Source organism: Cetorhinus maximus, chromosome 3 (genome assembly GCF_964194155.1).
Source record: "Cetorhinus maximus chromosome 3, sCetMax3.hap1.1, whole genome shotgun sequence".
Lineage (NCBI taxonomy): Eukaryota > Metazoa > Chordata > Chondrichthyes > Lamniformes > Cetorhinidae > Cetorhinus > Cetorhinus maximus.
In genome coordinates this window covers 165,518,986-165,533,496 of record NC_135881.1, presented here as the reverse complement: position 1 = coordinate 165,533,496, position 14,511 = coordinate 165,518,986, and the positions used below count along the sequence as shown (strand labels likewise).

Sequence of the window (14,511 nt, the reverse complement as noted above, 5' to 3'; positions counted from 1 at the left end):
TTCAGATCCATTGCTTACAGTGACATGACTAAACATCCTTATCTCGTCTATTACTGATGCATATTCAATGTTCAGAAATCTTGTCCTTAAATTTGCCCTTTGAGTTTTGTTTGATGTGTACACAAATTTCCCCCTGCAACAAAAATTGGGGCAGCTCTTGCATTATTTCCCCTTGTAAGATGAAACCATTTTCCATATCTTCTACCCTCTGCTCACAATTTTGTTGCTTAACATTCAGATGTGACCTTTTCTGCAAATGTTGACGCTGTGCCCTTCATTGTTTTTCATCCACTCCAAAGACCTTTTTATTCTATCAGTGCCTTTCATCAAATGGAATACTTGCATCCTTTGTTTTTGAGTTCAGTAATGCTCTCCCCGAATTCTCTATTGTAGAATCCTTAAAAGCGAGTGAGGAAATAGGGTGAAGCTACGGTGAATTTTTTATGCAGAAGTATAAGAGCCATGCCCGAGAACTGGAGGATAATGACTGTGATCCTGAAATTTAAAAATGATACAAAAAGTCAATTGAAGAACCATTCGGCTTATCAGAATAGGGGCAAGATACTTCATCATTTCTCTCACTCCTGTCAGTGTTGTTCCAATTGATGAAAGAAAGAACTTGATTTATATAGCACCTTCATGTCCTTGAAATATTTCATAGCGTTCTACAGCCAGTAAATCACTTTTGAAGTGTAGTACTGTTGAACTGGAGAACGAGTTACTGAAGCCATGAGTAATCGGCATGAATTTTGAAGCAATGAGTCATAGCTTACAAAGTTCCAGGAGCCCTTTAACCGTAGCAAAAAATGGAGTTGATATAATTTACTTGAATTTTGAAAAGATATTTGATTGGAAACTAACTTACTTAAAGAGGGACAAACTTGCATTGGAAACAGTTCAGATAAAGGTCGCCAGCCTAATTCCTGGGATGAGGGACTATTTGAGCAGGTTGGGGCCCATTCTTGCTGGAGTTTAGAAGAAAGTTGGGGGTGGGTGGGTGATCTTATTCAAACAAATAAGAATCTGAGGGGGCTTGACAGAGTAGATGCTGAGGGGATGTTCCCCCATAGGGGGAAATCTAGAACCAGGGGGCACAGTTTAAAAATAAGGGGTCACCCATTTAAGATGGCGATGAGGAAGAATCCTCTGAGGGTCGTTAGTGTTTGGAATTCTCTTCCCCAGCGTGCAGTGGAGGCTGGATCATTGAATATATTCAAAGCTAAGTTAGAAAGATTTTTGATCGACAAGGGGGAGATTGCAAACAGCGTGAGGGGAGAGGCAGTCAGGAGTCTGAAAACAGCGCAAGAGGAGAGGCAGTCGAGAGTCGTGTAAGTTGATTGGTTGGTAAGTATAGGCCTTTTCAGACTTTGCACAGAGGAGATGATTGGTGAGTTATTATACCATACTGTAATAAACACTTCATATAAAGTTTAAGGTATGTCAGTGCAACTCGGCCATGTGGAATGTGTATGCCGCGGGATGTGGGAAGTCATGCAGGCACAAAGTCTCCTCGGTGACTACATCTGCAGGAAGTGTCACCAGCTGCAGAAACTTTAACTCCGGATTGCCGAACTTGAGCAGTGGCTGGAGTCACTGTGGTGCACCTGCAAGGCTGAGGTTTGCATGGATTAACATGTTTAGAGAGGTGGTCACACTGCAGCTAAGAAGTACATAGGCAGAGAGGGAATGGGTGACCGGCAGAGTATCTAAGAGAAATGGGCAGGTAGTGCAGGAATCCCCTGAGGGCTATCTCACTCTCTAACCACTTTTTTCCATTCTTGGATACGGGTGAGCGAGATGGTTCCTGAGAGGACTGTAGCAAGAGCCAGGTTCGTGACACTGTGGGTGGCTCAGCTGCACAGGAGAGGAGGAAGAGTGGAAGAGCTATTGTGGTAGGAGATTCCATAGTTAGGGGAGCAGACAGGCATTTCTGCGGCTGTAGACGTGACTCCAGAATGGTATGTTGCCTCCCTAGTGCCAGGGTCAAGGATGTCACAGAGCAGCTGCCGGGCATTCTTGTGGGGGAGGGTGAACAACGAGAGGTTGTGGTCCAAATTGGGATCGGTGACATAGGTCAGAAAAGGGATGAGGTCCTGAAAGCAGATTTAAGGGAGTTAGGGAGGGAATTAAAAAGTAGGACTCCCAATGCCACATGTTAGTGAGCATAAGAATAGGACGATTCATCAGTTCAACATGTGGCTTGAGAAATGGAGTAGGAGGGAGGGCTTTTGATTTCTAGGCATTGTGACCACTTCTGGGGCAGGTGGGACCCGTACAAGAAGGATGGGTTACACCGTAACAAGACTGGGACTAATGTCCTTGTGGGAAGGTTTGCTAGTGCTGTTGGGGAGGGTTTAAATTAGATTGGCAGGGGGATGGGAACCTCAGGGGAAATTCAGAATGGAGAGGAGAAAAGCTGGCAGTGGGAAGTAGAGAAGTATTAACTGATAAGGAGGGTATACCAGAGAGTAGTATCAAGGTCAATAGGATACTTGGAGAGTTTGATAGAATTAGATTAGGCAATAGTAAGTCATTAATTGGGGTCAGAGTAAGGGTAAAAGTAAAAAAAGCCTAAATCAGGGTTAATGTGCATGTATGTGAATTTACAGTGTATGGTTAATAAGATTGGTGAACGACAAACACAGTTTGACAAATGGAATTATGGTATTGCTATAATAGAGACCTGGCTCAAAGAAGGGCAGGGCTGGGTGTTAAATATTTCTGGGCACAAAGTGTTTAGGAGAGACAGGAAAGGAAGAAAAGGAGGGGTGGAGTAGCTGGAATAGCAGCATTGATTAAAGATGGCATTACAGTACTGAAGAGGGAGGATGTTCCAGAAGGATCAAGAATGGAATCTCTGGCTAGCGGTAAGGAGTGAAAAAGGTGCAATAATGTTGATTGGTGTAGTATATGGACCGCCAACTAGTGGAAGGGATGTAGAGAAACAAATCTGCAACATAATTAGAAGTGCAAGAATTATAGAGTAATTATAATTCAATTATCCAAATATAGACTGGGTTAGAAATAATGCAGAGGGGCAAGAGTTCCTGGAATGTGTTCAAGATAGTTTTCTGAAGCAATATGTTTCCAGTCCAAAGAGAGGGCAGGCGCTTTTGGGCCTGGTGCTGGGGAATGAGTTGGCCCAAGTGGATCAAATATCAGTGGAAGAGCATTTAGGGGGCAGTGACCACTGTATCATAAGGCCATGCAAAAGGACAAGGAACAATCCAGAACAGGGATAATTAATTGGAGGAAAGCCAATTTCGATGGGATGAGAATGCATCTGAGTTGAGTGAGTTGGAATCAAATGTTGTCAGAAAAGACGGCGGCTGAACAATGGGCAATGTCAAGGTATATTCCCTAGAAGGGGAAAGATAGGACAAATAAATGCAGAGCACCCTGGGTGACAGAGATAAAGGAAGAATATGGAGAAACAGTATAAAATAAAGGGAGAAACTCTAAAGAAGGTGCAGGAACAGAGGGACTTTGGTGTATATGTACATAAGTTATTGAAGATGTCAGGGCATGTTGAGAGAGCAGTTAATAAAGCATATGATATCTTAGGCTTTATTAATAGGGTCATTGAGTACAAGAGTAAGGAGGTCATGTTGAACTTGTATAAGACACTAGTTCGGCTTCACCTGAAGTACTGCGTCCAGTTCTGGGCGTCATAGTTAAGGAAGGATGTTAAAGCATTGAAGACAGTACAGAAGAGGTTCACAAGAATGATTCTAGGGATGAAGAACTGTAGCTATGAGAATAGCTTGGAGAGGTTGGGACTGTTTTCCTTGGGAAAAAAAGCAGCTGAGAGGAGACTTGATAGAGATATTGAAGATCCTGACGGATAGGCACAGGGTAAATAGTGAGAAACTGTTCCCACTCAAGACAGCATCAAGAACTAGAGGGCACAGATTCAAAATAATTGGCAAAAGTGATGTGAGGAAAATTTTTTTCACCCAGATGGTGGTTGGAGCCTGGAACGAACTTCCTGAGAGGGCGGTAGAAGCAGGTTCGATTGAAGTATTCAGAAGGGAATTGGATTGCTATCTGAAAAAGAATGCACAAGGCTACAGGGATAAGTCAGGGGAGTGGGACTAAGTAGACTCGATGGGCTGAATGGCCTCCTGTACTGTAAAGATTCTGTGCAGGGAGTCGAGGATTGTGGAGGGCAGGCAGGAAAGTGGAATTAAGGCCACAATCAAATCAGCCATGATCTGATTGAATGGCAGAGCAAGCTCGATGGGCCGAATGATCTACTCCTATTTCTTATGTTCTTATGCTCTTAATAAGAGAAATGGGTGATCGATAGGCTTGTCTATTTTACACAAATTGTAGACAATCTGGAGAATATCTGTTGTAATAGTTTTGCTGGTAGGTATGTTTGCTCGATAAGATTAAGGAAATATGCTGGTATTCAGCGATCTTGATAACCTGACCTTGATTTTCCAATCGCATCCACTTGATATATAGATACCTCCATATGCAATTATTGGTCATATAATGGGAACCGAGGGAGGGGGAGCTCCTCCACTGCTGGAGTCATACCTAGTACAAAGAAAGATAGTTGTGGTTGTTAGAGGGCAATCATTCTAGCCTTAGCACATTGCTGCAGGAGTTCTCAGGCCAGCATTCTAGGCCCAACTACTTGCAGCTTCTTCATTGACCTTCTCTCCATTGTAAGGCCCATTCTGAGGGCAATTAGGGATGGTAACAAACATTGGCCTTGCCAGTGATGTTAACATGAATGAATTAAAAAAAAACAGAAGCATTGAAAATTTGTTACTTTTACAGTGACAATTTGCACTGGTGACTGCAAGTTTGAAGTGGAGATTTTTTTAATGTCTGTAGTCAGGACTCATGCTGCAATTGCAGAATTCAAACGCCGTCGCAGTGGTGCAATTGAGAAGAAGTGGGAAATGGGGAGGGCACAAAGTCTTGGAGGAGCAAATGCAAGGATGTAACAACATTGTATTAATTAATTGTTTACTGAAAAATCTGACTCTGTCACACCTCTTGCATTTCTATTGATGCCAATTTTAGCACTGATAAAACTCCAGTTTTGCTAGGGCTCCTTGATACCACACTCGGTCAAATGCTGCCTTGATGTCAAGGGCAGTCACTCTCACCTCGGGAGTTCAGCTCTTTTGTCCATGTTTGAGCCAAGCTGTAACAAGGTCAGGAGCTGAGTGGCTCTGGCGGAACCCAAACTGGGCATCAATGAGCAGGTTATTGCTAAGCAAGTGCTGCTTGATAGCACTGTTGATGACCCCCTTCATTACTTTACTGATGATGGAGAGTAGACTGATGGGACGGTAATTGGACAGGTTGGATTTGTGCTACTTTTTGTGTACGCGACATACCCCAGGACATACCTGGACAATTTTCCACATAGCTAGGTAGATGCTAGTATTGTAGCTGTACTGGAACAGCTTGGCTAGGGATGTGGCAAGCACTGGAGCACAAGTCTTTAGTACTATTGCTGGAATATTGTCAGGGCCCATAGCCTTTGCGGTATCCAAGGCCTTCAGCCTTTTCTTGATGATATGTGGAGTGAATCGAATTGGCTGAAGACTGGCATCTGTGATGCCGGGACCTCTGGAGGAGGCCGAGATGGATCATCCACTCGGCACTTCTGGCTGAAGGTTGTTGCGAATGCTTCAGCCTTATCTTTTGCACTGCTGTGCTGGGCTCCTCCATCATTGAGGATGGAGATATTTGTGGAGCCACCTCCTTCAATGAGTTATTTAATTGTCCACCACTATTCACGACTGGATGTGGCAGGACTGCAGAGCTTAGATTTGATCTGTTGGTTGTGGGATCGCTTAGCTGCTTAGATTTGATCTGTTGGTTGTGGGATCACTTAGCTATTGTCTATCACCTGCTGCTTATGCTATTTGGCATGCAAGTAGTCCTGTTTTATAGCTTCACCAGGGTGATGCCTCATTTTTAGGTATGTCTGGTGCTGCTCCTGGCATGCCCTCCTGCACTCTTCATTGAACCAGGGTTGATCCCCTGGCTTGATGGTAATGGTGGAATGGGGGATATGCCAGGCCATGAGATTACAGATTATGTTCGAGTACAATTCTGCTGCTGCTGATGGCCCACAGCGCCTCATGGATGCCCAGTCTTGAGTTGCTAGATCTGTTCAAAATCTATCCCATTTAGTACGGTGGTAGTGACACACAACATGATCCTCAATGTGAAGGCGGAACTTGGTCTCTACAATGACAGTATCGGTAGGAGTGACCACCGCACAGTCATGGAGAGATGCATCTGTGGCAGGCAGGTTGGTGAGGATGAGATCAAGTATGTTTTTCCCTCTTGTTGGTTCCCTCATCACCTGCCACAGACCCAATCTAGCAGCTATATCATTTAGGACTCGGTCAGCAGTGGTGCTACCAAGCCACTCTTGATGATGGACATTGAAGCCCCCCACCCAGAGAACATTCTACGCCCTTGCCACCCTCAGTGCTTCCTCCAAGTGATGTTCAACATGGAGGAGCACTGATTCATCAGCTGAGGGAGGGCAGTATGTGGTAATCAGCAGGAGGTTTCCTTGCCCATGTGTGACCTGATGCCATGAGACTTCATGGGGCCTGGAGTCTATGTTAAGGACTCCCAGGGCAACTCCCTCCTATATAGCACTGTGCTGCCACCTCTGCTGGGTCTGACCTGTCGGTGGGACAGGACATACCCAGGGATGGTGATGGTGGAGTCTGGGACATTATCTGTAAGATATGATTCCTTGAGGATGACTATGTCAGGCTGTTGCTTGGCTAGTCTGTGAGACAGTTCTCCCAATTTTGGCACTAGCCCCCAGATGTTAGTTAAACTTTGCAGTGTCGACAGGGCTGAGATTGCCATTGTCGTTTCCGGTGCCTAGGTCGATGCCGGGTGGTCTGTCCGTCCATTCCTTTTTTGGACGTGTCTTTGTAGCGGTTTGTTACAACTGAGTGATTTGCTGAACAAAAACAAAAATACCTGGAAAAACTCAGCAGGTCTGACAGCATCTGCGGAGAGGGATACAGTTGAGGTTTCGAGTCCGTATGACCCTTCATCAGAACTAAGACATATAGAAATGAGATGAAATGTAAGCTGGTGGAAGGGGATGGGACAGGAGAGCTCAATAGTGGGTCAGTGATAGGTGGAGTCCAAGAAGAAGTTATTTGCTAGGCCATTTCAGAGGACATTTAAGAGTCAACCACATTGCTGTGGGTCTGGAGTCACATGTAGGCCAGACCAGGTAAGGGCGACATTTCCTTCCCTAGAGGACATTAGTGAACCGGATGGATTTTTACAACAATTGACAATGGTTTCATTGTCATCATTGGACTTTTAATTCCAGATTTTTTTATTGAATTCAAATTCCACCATCTGCTGGTGCACCATCACCATCAGAGCATTACCCTGTGTCTCTGGATTACTACTCCAGCGACAATACCACTACGCCATCGCCGCCTCCTGTATTGGGGAAAATGTTGGAATCTATTATAAATTACATGTTTAACAGAACACTTGGAAAGCATTAACAGGATTAGACAAAGTCAGCATGGGCTTAAGAAAGAGAAATTATGTTTAACTAATTTACTGGAGTTTTTTTGAGGATGTAACTAGTAGAATAGATAAGGGAGAACCAGTGGATGTGGTGTATTTGGATTTCAAGAAGCCTTTTGATAAGAGGCTAGTGGGCAAAATTAAAGCACATGGGATTGGGGGTAATATTCTGGCAAGGATTGAAAATTGGTTGACAGACCGGAAGCAGAGAGTGGGAATAAATGGGGTCTTTTTCCAGGTGGCAGGCAGTGGCTAGTGGTTTACCGCAGGGATCAGTGCTTGGGCCCCAGCTATTCACGATATACATAAATGACTTGGATGAGGAAACCAGATGCAATATTTCCAAGTTTGCTGATGACACAAAACTGGGCGGGGCTGTGAGGAGGATGCAAGGAGGCTTCAGGGCGATTTAGACAAGTTGTGTGTGGGCAAACACATGGCAGATGCAGTATAACGTGGATAAATGTGAAGTTATATGCTTCGGTGTGAAAAACAGAAAAGGCAGAGTATTATTTAAATGTTGATATATTGGGAAATGTGGATGCACAAAGGGATCTGGGCGTCCTTGTGTGCCAGTCAATGAAAGTAAACGGGCAGGTGCAGCAAGCAATTAGGAAGGCAAATGGTATGTTGGCCTTCATTACAAGAGGATTTGAGTTCAGAAGTAGGGATGACTTACTGCAGTTATACAAGGCCTTGGTGAGACCACGCCTGGAGTATTGCATGCAGTTTTGGTCTCCCTACCTAAGAAAGGATATACTTGCCATAGAGGGTGTGCAGCGAAGGTTCACTCGGCTGATACCAGGGATGGCAGGGCTGTCGTATGAGGAGAGATTGGTTTGACTGGGACTGTATTCACTAGAGTTTAGAAGAATGAGAGGGGATCTGATTGAAACGTATAAAATTGTAACAGGGCTAGACAGACTAGATGTGGGGAGGATGTTTCCCCTGGTTGGGGAGTCTTGAACCAGGGGCCACAGTCTCAGGATAGGGGGCAGGCCATTTAGGACTGAGATGAGGAAATATTTCTTCACTTGGAGGGTGGTCAACCTGCGGAATTTTCTACCACAGAAGGCTGTGGAGGCTGGGTCACTGAGTATATTCAAGAAAGATTTTGATAATTTTTTGGATATTAGGGGTATCAAATGGTATGGAGAGAAAGCGGGAATATGGAATTGAGATATAGGATAAGCCATGATCATTTTGTGGATGACACAAAGATTGGCTGGGTGGTTAACAGTGAGGTTGAGTGTCCTGGGCTACAGGAAGATATAGGCAGGATGGTCAAATGGGCAGATAAGTGGCAGATGGAATTTAACCTTGAAAAGTGTGAGGTGTTACATTTTGGAAGGAGTAATTTGACAAGGAAGTATTCAATGAACGGCATGACACTAGGAAGTTCTGAGGAACAAAGGGACCTTGGCGTGTGTGTCCAAAGATCTTTGAAGGTGGAGGGGCATGTTAGTGGGGTGGTGGAAAAGGCATATGGGACACTTGCCTTTATCAATCGAGTCATAGATTATAAAAGTAGGGAGGTCATGTTGGAGTTGCATAGAACCTTGGTGAGGCCACAGCTGGAGTACTGTGTGCAGTTCTGGTCGCCACATTATAGGAAGGATGTGATTACACTGGAGGGGGTGCAGAGGAGATTCACCAGAATGTTGCCTGGGATGAAACATTTAAGTTATGAAGAGAGATTGGATAGACTTGGGTTGTTTTCGTTGGAGTAGAGAAGACTGAGGGGTGAACTGATGGAGGTGTACGAGATAATGAGGAACTTGGACAGGGTGGATAGGGAGCAGCTGTTTCCCTTAGTTGAAGGGTCAGTCACAAAGGGACACATGTTCAAGGTGAGGGGCAGGAGGTTTAGGAGGAATGTGAGGAAAAACTTTTTTACCCAGAGGGTGGTGACGGTCTGGAATGCACTGCCTGGGAGGGTGGTAGAGGTGGGTTGCCTCACATCCTTTAAAAAGTACCTGGATGAGCACTTGGCATGTCATAACATTCAAGGCTATGGGCCAGGTGCTGGTAAATGGGATTAGATCGGTAGGTCAGGTGTTTCTCACGTGTTGGTGCAGACTCGAAGGGCCGAGGGGCCCCTCCTGCACTGAGATTCTGTGATCATATTGAATGGCGGAGCAGGCTCGAAAGGCCTACTCACCAGCCGGCCAGTTTCTATGTTTCCTTCTCATAACTTGCTTTCCCGCTGCCTTGTCTCATCAGCAAATTTGGCTATAGTACACCCTGTCTCTTCATTCAAGTTATTAGTATAAATAGTAAATAGTTGAGGCCTAGCACTGATCCTTGTGGCACCCAACTATTTGCATTTGAATGAGAACAAGCCTTTGTATTTGTATTGGAATCTCCTTCTTGTTGTTCTAAGGTTATACAATAATGTTCAAAATGTGCAAAGTGTTTCTTTGCTTGAATTGTTAAAAGCTTAATTGAGAATGCAAAATTAACTCCCCATTATATCATAACAACGTGGCTATACACCATCTCCAGTAGTAACATTTCCAATATTTCCTTAGGGATACAGAGTCAAGGCAGCGGCAGAGGCTGCTTGATGCAGGTTTGCATTCGTCCGCTCGCTATGGTAGCCATGACAGTCACCTCTCCATGATGGATATGAAGAAGAAACCACGGAAATGGTTAGCCTCTGAAACATCGGAGAGGAGATGCCAGATCTGCCAGCAGTTGTGTTACCTATCCATGGTGAGTAGAAGGGTTGGTCGTGGTGGGTTTTTGAGATGTTCAGTATCTGAGCATAGTTGTTGTTTAATCACTAACCAAGGAAAGCAAGTTGTTTTGTTGGTCCCAATCATTACTGAATGCTGGATGAATTTTGGCTTCTGAGCCAGAGTTTCAAGAATCACACCAGGATTTGAGCACATAACCTATGCTGACATAATAGGAGATTCCATCATTAAACCCAGGCTCCTGCCTGTTTGTCAGGCGAATGAAAAAGATTCCATTACACGATTCCACAGGGAGCAAAAGTTTTCCTGATGCTAATCCAACATTCCTCCCTCAATCAACATCACCAGAGTAGATCATCTAATCATTCTTCTTGTGCACAAATTAGCTGTGCTTGTGCTACTACAGTGACTACACTTGAAATGCAACCCATTCATTATAAACTTCTTAAGGACTTTCTTGGAACATGAAAGGTACAACATAAATATAAGTTCTTAAATGAAAGAAGGCTTGCCTTGTCTCAGTAAGTAACTATGTTATTGCACTGAATCACACAGACAAGAAAATCCAACTTTGATCTATATCAAGTCGGATGGTCGCAACTAAGGTGGGCAGCTACAATTTTTACAGAATAGTGAGGAGAAAATTCAGTCAGTGCTTCTACTCCTGGTTACCATCCAGAGTGTGACCCTTGTATGTCAGCGCATTGAGCATGGCAGTCATGCTCTTCAAGAAAAATAGGCTGCTGACACTCGATGTATGGACTAATACTTGAAGGGTTAGGGCTGCTGACATGTGAGCAACTGGATCCTCAGTTGAGGCCTGTTGTTCTGGAGAGAGGAGGAGGAAAACATTGATAAAATAATCTAGTTAACAATTGGTAACATTACAAAGTTTTAATTCGTATGAGAAGTGAGGGTCATGTAGAAGCAGATGTCAGAGCTAAGATAGGTATGTCACCTGAATCCCTGAGATAATGTTGCATGCATTTTTTAATACTTATTCTATCCTTTTCCACCTTGACATTTGTGCTTTACTAATTGATTTCTATCTAAGGCTGCAGTTACCTTGCAGCTCGCAATGTGGGACCAGCACTTGCTGGTTGAGTCATGTGACAAAAAGGAAGCACTTATAAAATCATTGAAATTTTCAACACAGAAGGATGCCTGTTCTGCCTGCACTGATTGTTTGAAAGAGTAGTCATGCCAAGTCCCACATTTTGCTTTTTGTCTGTAACCCTGTGAGTTCCCCATCCTTAAGTACCTGTCTAGCTCCCTTCTAAAATATTTTGTGGCATCAATTTCCACTGCCTTGATGGGTATAATGTTCAAAATACTAACGAATGAATGAAAACATTTCTCCACATCTCCCCTCTAGATATTTTGTCAATGATTTGAAACTATGATCTCTAGTTATTGACCCACTTAGCAGAGGAAATTTTTTTTGCTATCTACTTTATCAAAACACCACATCCTCCTGAAAACCTCCATTAGGTCACCTCTTAATTTTCTCTGATCCAAGACAAACAGTCCAACTTCTCATAACTGGAGTGCCTCACACCTTGCTAAAATCCTCTGTACCCTTTCTGAACTCTGTTGTGGAATTAAAATAAGTAATTAAAATCCAGTTTTACACACAATTTGTTTTAATTGGTAATGTGGTTGTAACAGCTAGTCTTAGTTAAAGAAATGACAAGTCATTCAGTTTAATTACAATCAGCTTATGGAATTGATTTATGTTTCATTGGAAACTTCTTTGAGCTAAAAAGACAGCTATTTAAATGTGCTTGGTTTTGACTGTTTTCTGGAAAGTAATTCCCAGCCTGGCTAGTTCAAATGTGAGACCTTGACTGAAGTATTCATAGAATGATGAGCCAGATAGCTTCTTGGGAAATAAGAAAGGGGAGAGGAAGAGCCACCATGCAAGAATACAAAGTTTAGCATCTGTAGGAGCAATCAAAACTGTTGAGTTATTTGCTGTTTGCTCAAGGAGAGAGTCAAGTTTAAAAATATTATAAAGCCTACTGTGTCTCTCTGCTGCTGCTACTTTTATGTGTTAGTCAAAGCCTTAGTTTTAGGCTGACACCTAAATTTGTTAGCCTTGACTCAGTGGTAGCACGTTCATCTGAGTCTAAGGTTCAAGCCCCACTCCAGAGACTTGACCTAATATACACTGACATTTCAGTGCAGTACTGAGGGAGATCTGCACATTCAGATGAGACGTTACTCTGAAGATCTGTCTGTCCTCTTGGACATAAAAGATCCCACAATAGTAATTGAAGAGCAGCAAGGGAATTCTGTTAGGCTTCGTGGTCAACATTTATCCATCAACCAACATCTTAAACAGATGACCTAGTTGTTTATTTCACTGCTTTTTGTGGGAGTTTGCACTGTGCAAATTGGCTCTGTGTTTCCTACATTATAATAGCAACCACACTTCAAATTAACTTCATTGGCAATAAGATGCTTTGGGATGTCCTGGGGTCATGGAAGGCACTATATAAATGCAACCTTTTTAAGAAGTTCTGAGCTATTGCAATGTCATTTGCTGTTTTCTGAAGTCTAGGAGGATGACATGAGGTAACATGAAAAAAATCAAAAGCAGGAAATAGCGAGGAAGGATATTTGATCTCTGAATGCACTTCAATTTTATCTAGATAATTTAGCAAAGTGCAAGCCCCCTCTGAGAGTTGGAAACAAAAGTTCACTTACAGGAGGGGTCTAAGGCATTGAACCTCCTAAAACACTGACAGTAGAAGGGGGTTTAAAAATTGCAAGAATTCAAAACATTTAATATATTTCAGAATAGACTGCAGAGGTTCAAGATGGCAGCTCACCACCACCATTTAGGGAGGGGCAATAAATGCTGGCCTAACCAGCAACGCCCACACTCCATGAATGAATAAAAAAAAATATAGTCTGGGTTTATGATTGAGACTGAGATGCAGTGGAGCATAGGACAAGAAAGAATATTGGGGTTTGCTTAGACAATAATACGTAGTGAACATGGACTTGCCTTCAGGAGAGATGGAACTAATTTTAAAAATATACAACTAGTACCTCAGGCTGCAGTGGCCTCTCCTACCTCCATAAATATCTCAAATATTACACCAGCAATACCTCAACTGTACCTCTAGCACTCCAATAAAAGTTTTGATTTTGACAGCACATTGAATTGCAGGTTGACCAATTTAAAGTACTGACCCACAAAATTTCATCTACCCAGGTAGTACAAGAAAATGAGAATGTTGTCTTCTGCCTCGAGTGTGCTCTTCGCCATGTAGAAAAGCAGAAATCCTGTCGGGGATTGAAGATGATGTATCGCTACGATGAGGTTTGTTGATGGTAGATCTGTGCATTTTCTGATTACAAACTGAATCTGCCTCCATTCTGTAACCCCCTCACAGGTGTAGGGGCATCAATCAGTTTGACAGGTTCTGGGGTATATCATCAAGGACTATGCAAAAGTGTCGTCATGATATTGTAGATAGATTGCGGGTGATCTTCTACTGCATTGTATCAAGCCCTAGGACCCTGTGCCATTTCATCTTATCTAAAGATTTTCTTTACTAAAGCTTGGGTAAAATCTACAGCAGGAGCTTTGATTAAGATGGTCAAGAATATCAAATGGCCTGTTCTTTAATCTGTCCCGCCCAAACCTTTTTCCCAGGTTTCCCTGGAAATGATGTATCTTGGGTAGGAATTATTTATGACTTTCACACCTCCCATGTTGGGTGTTGGAGTGAGGTTGGTGGACTTAGAAACACACAAATACACTTTCTCTCACAGACAGTATCTTTATTTAGCCACTAACACACACACATTAAATAAGAGATGAACTAGATCTGTCCTGGAGTCTTTGTACCCATTTGGCCAAACTGGTGATCACGCAAAGTCTGTTGAATCTTCTTTCCGATAGACTAGGGCCCATCTCTCCTTGCTGGCTATTTTCAGCATCTGCATTATTTTGTTTTTGTAAAGCCCCTTTTGTTAGGTTGTTTAAAGCAGATTTTCCCCTTCAGTCCCTCCAAGTATTTTGTTGGGCCTTCCTCCCAAGATATACTTTCCAATTCCCTTACATGTTTCCTTTATAGTGGTGAAATCATTATTTATATGTATGTTTTAACAAGTGGCAGGAGCACTTGTTCCTTTTATTTTTCAGCAATAGTTTAATTTCAATTTTAAGTAAATGGATTCTTGCATTCTGTAATAACATAAACAGCCCAGTATTTAATCAATAATAAGTCAAAAAATTTGAACA

At 43.0% G+C, this 14,511-nt stretch overlaps 1 protein-coding gene across 4 annotated transcripts in view; it reads left to right on the top strand.

Moving 5' to 3' along the window:
* The window catches only part of jarid2b (jumonji and AT-rich interaction domain containing 2b), a 409,246-nt gene that overhangs the window by 380,055 nt on the left and 14,680 nt on the right, over positions 1-14,511 (top strand). For all 4 annotated transcript variants that reach the window (XM_078539218.1, XM_078539220.1, XM_078539219.1 and 1 more), the window contains 2 exons: positions 10,086-10,269; positions 13,477-13,584. In XM_078539218.1, coding sequence (XP_078395344.1) covers positions 10,086-10,269; positions 13,477-13,584 — 292 coding nt within the window. The remainder of the gene's footprint in view (positions 1-10,085; positions 10,270-13,476; positions 13,585-14,511) is intronic.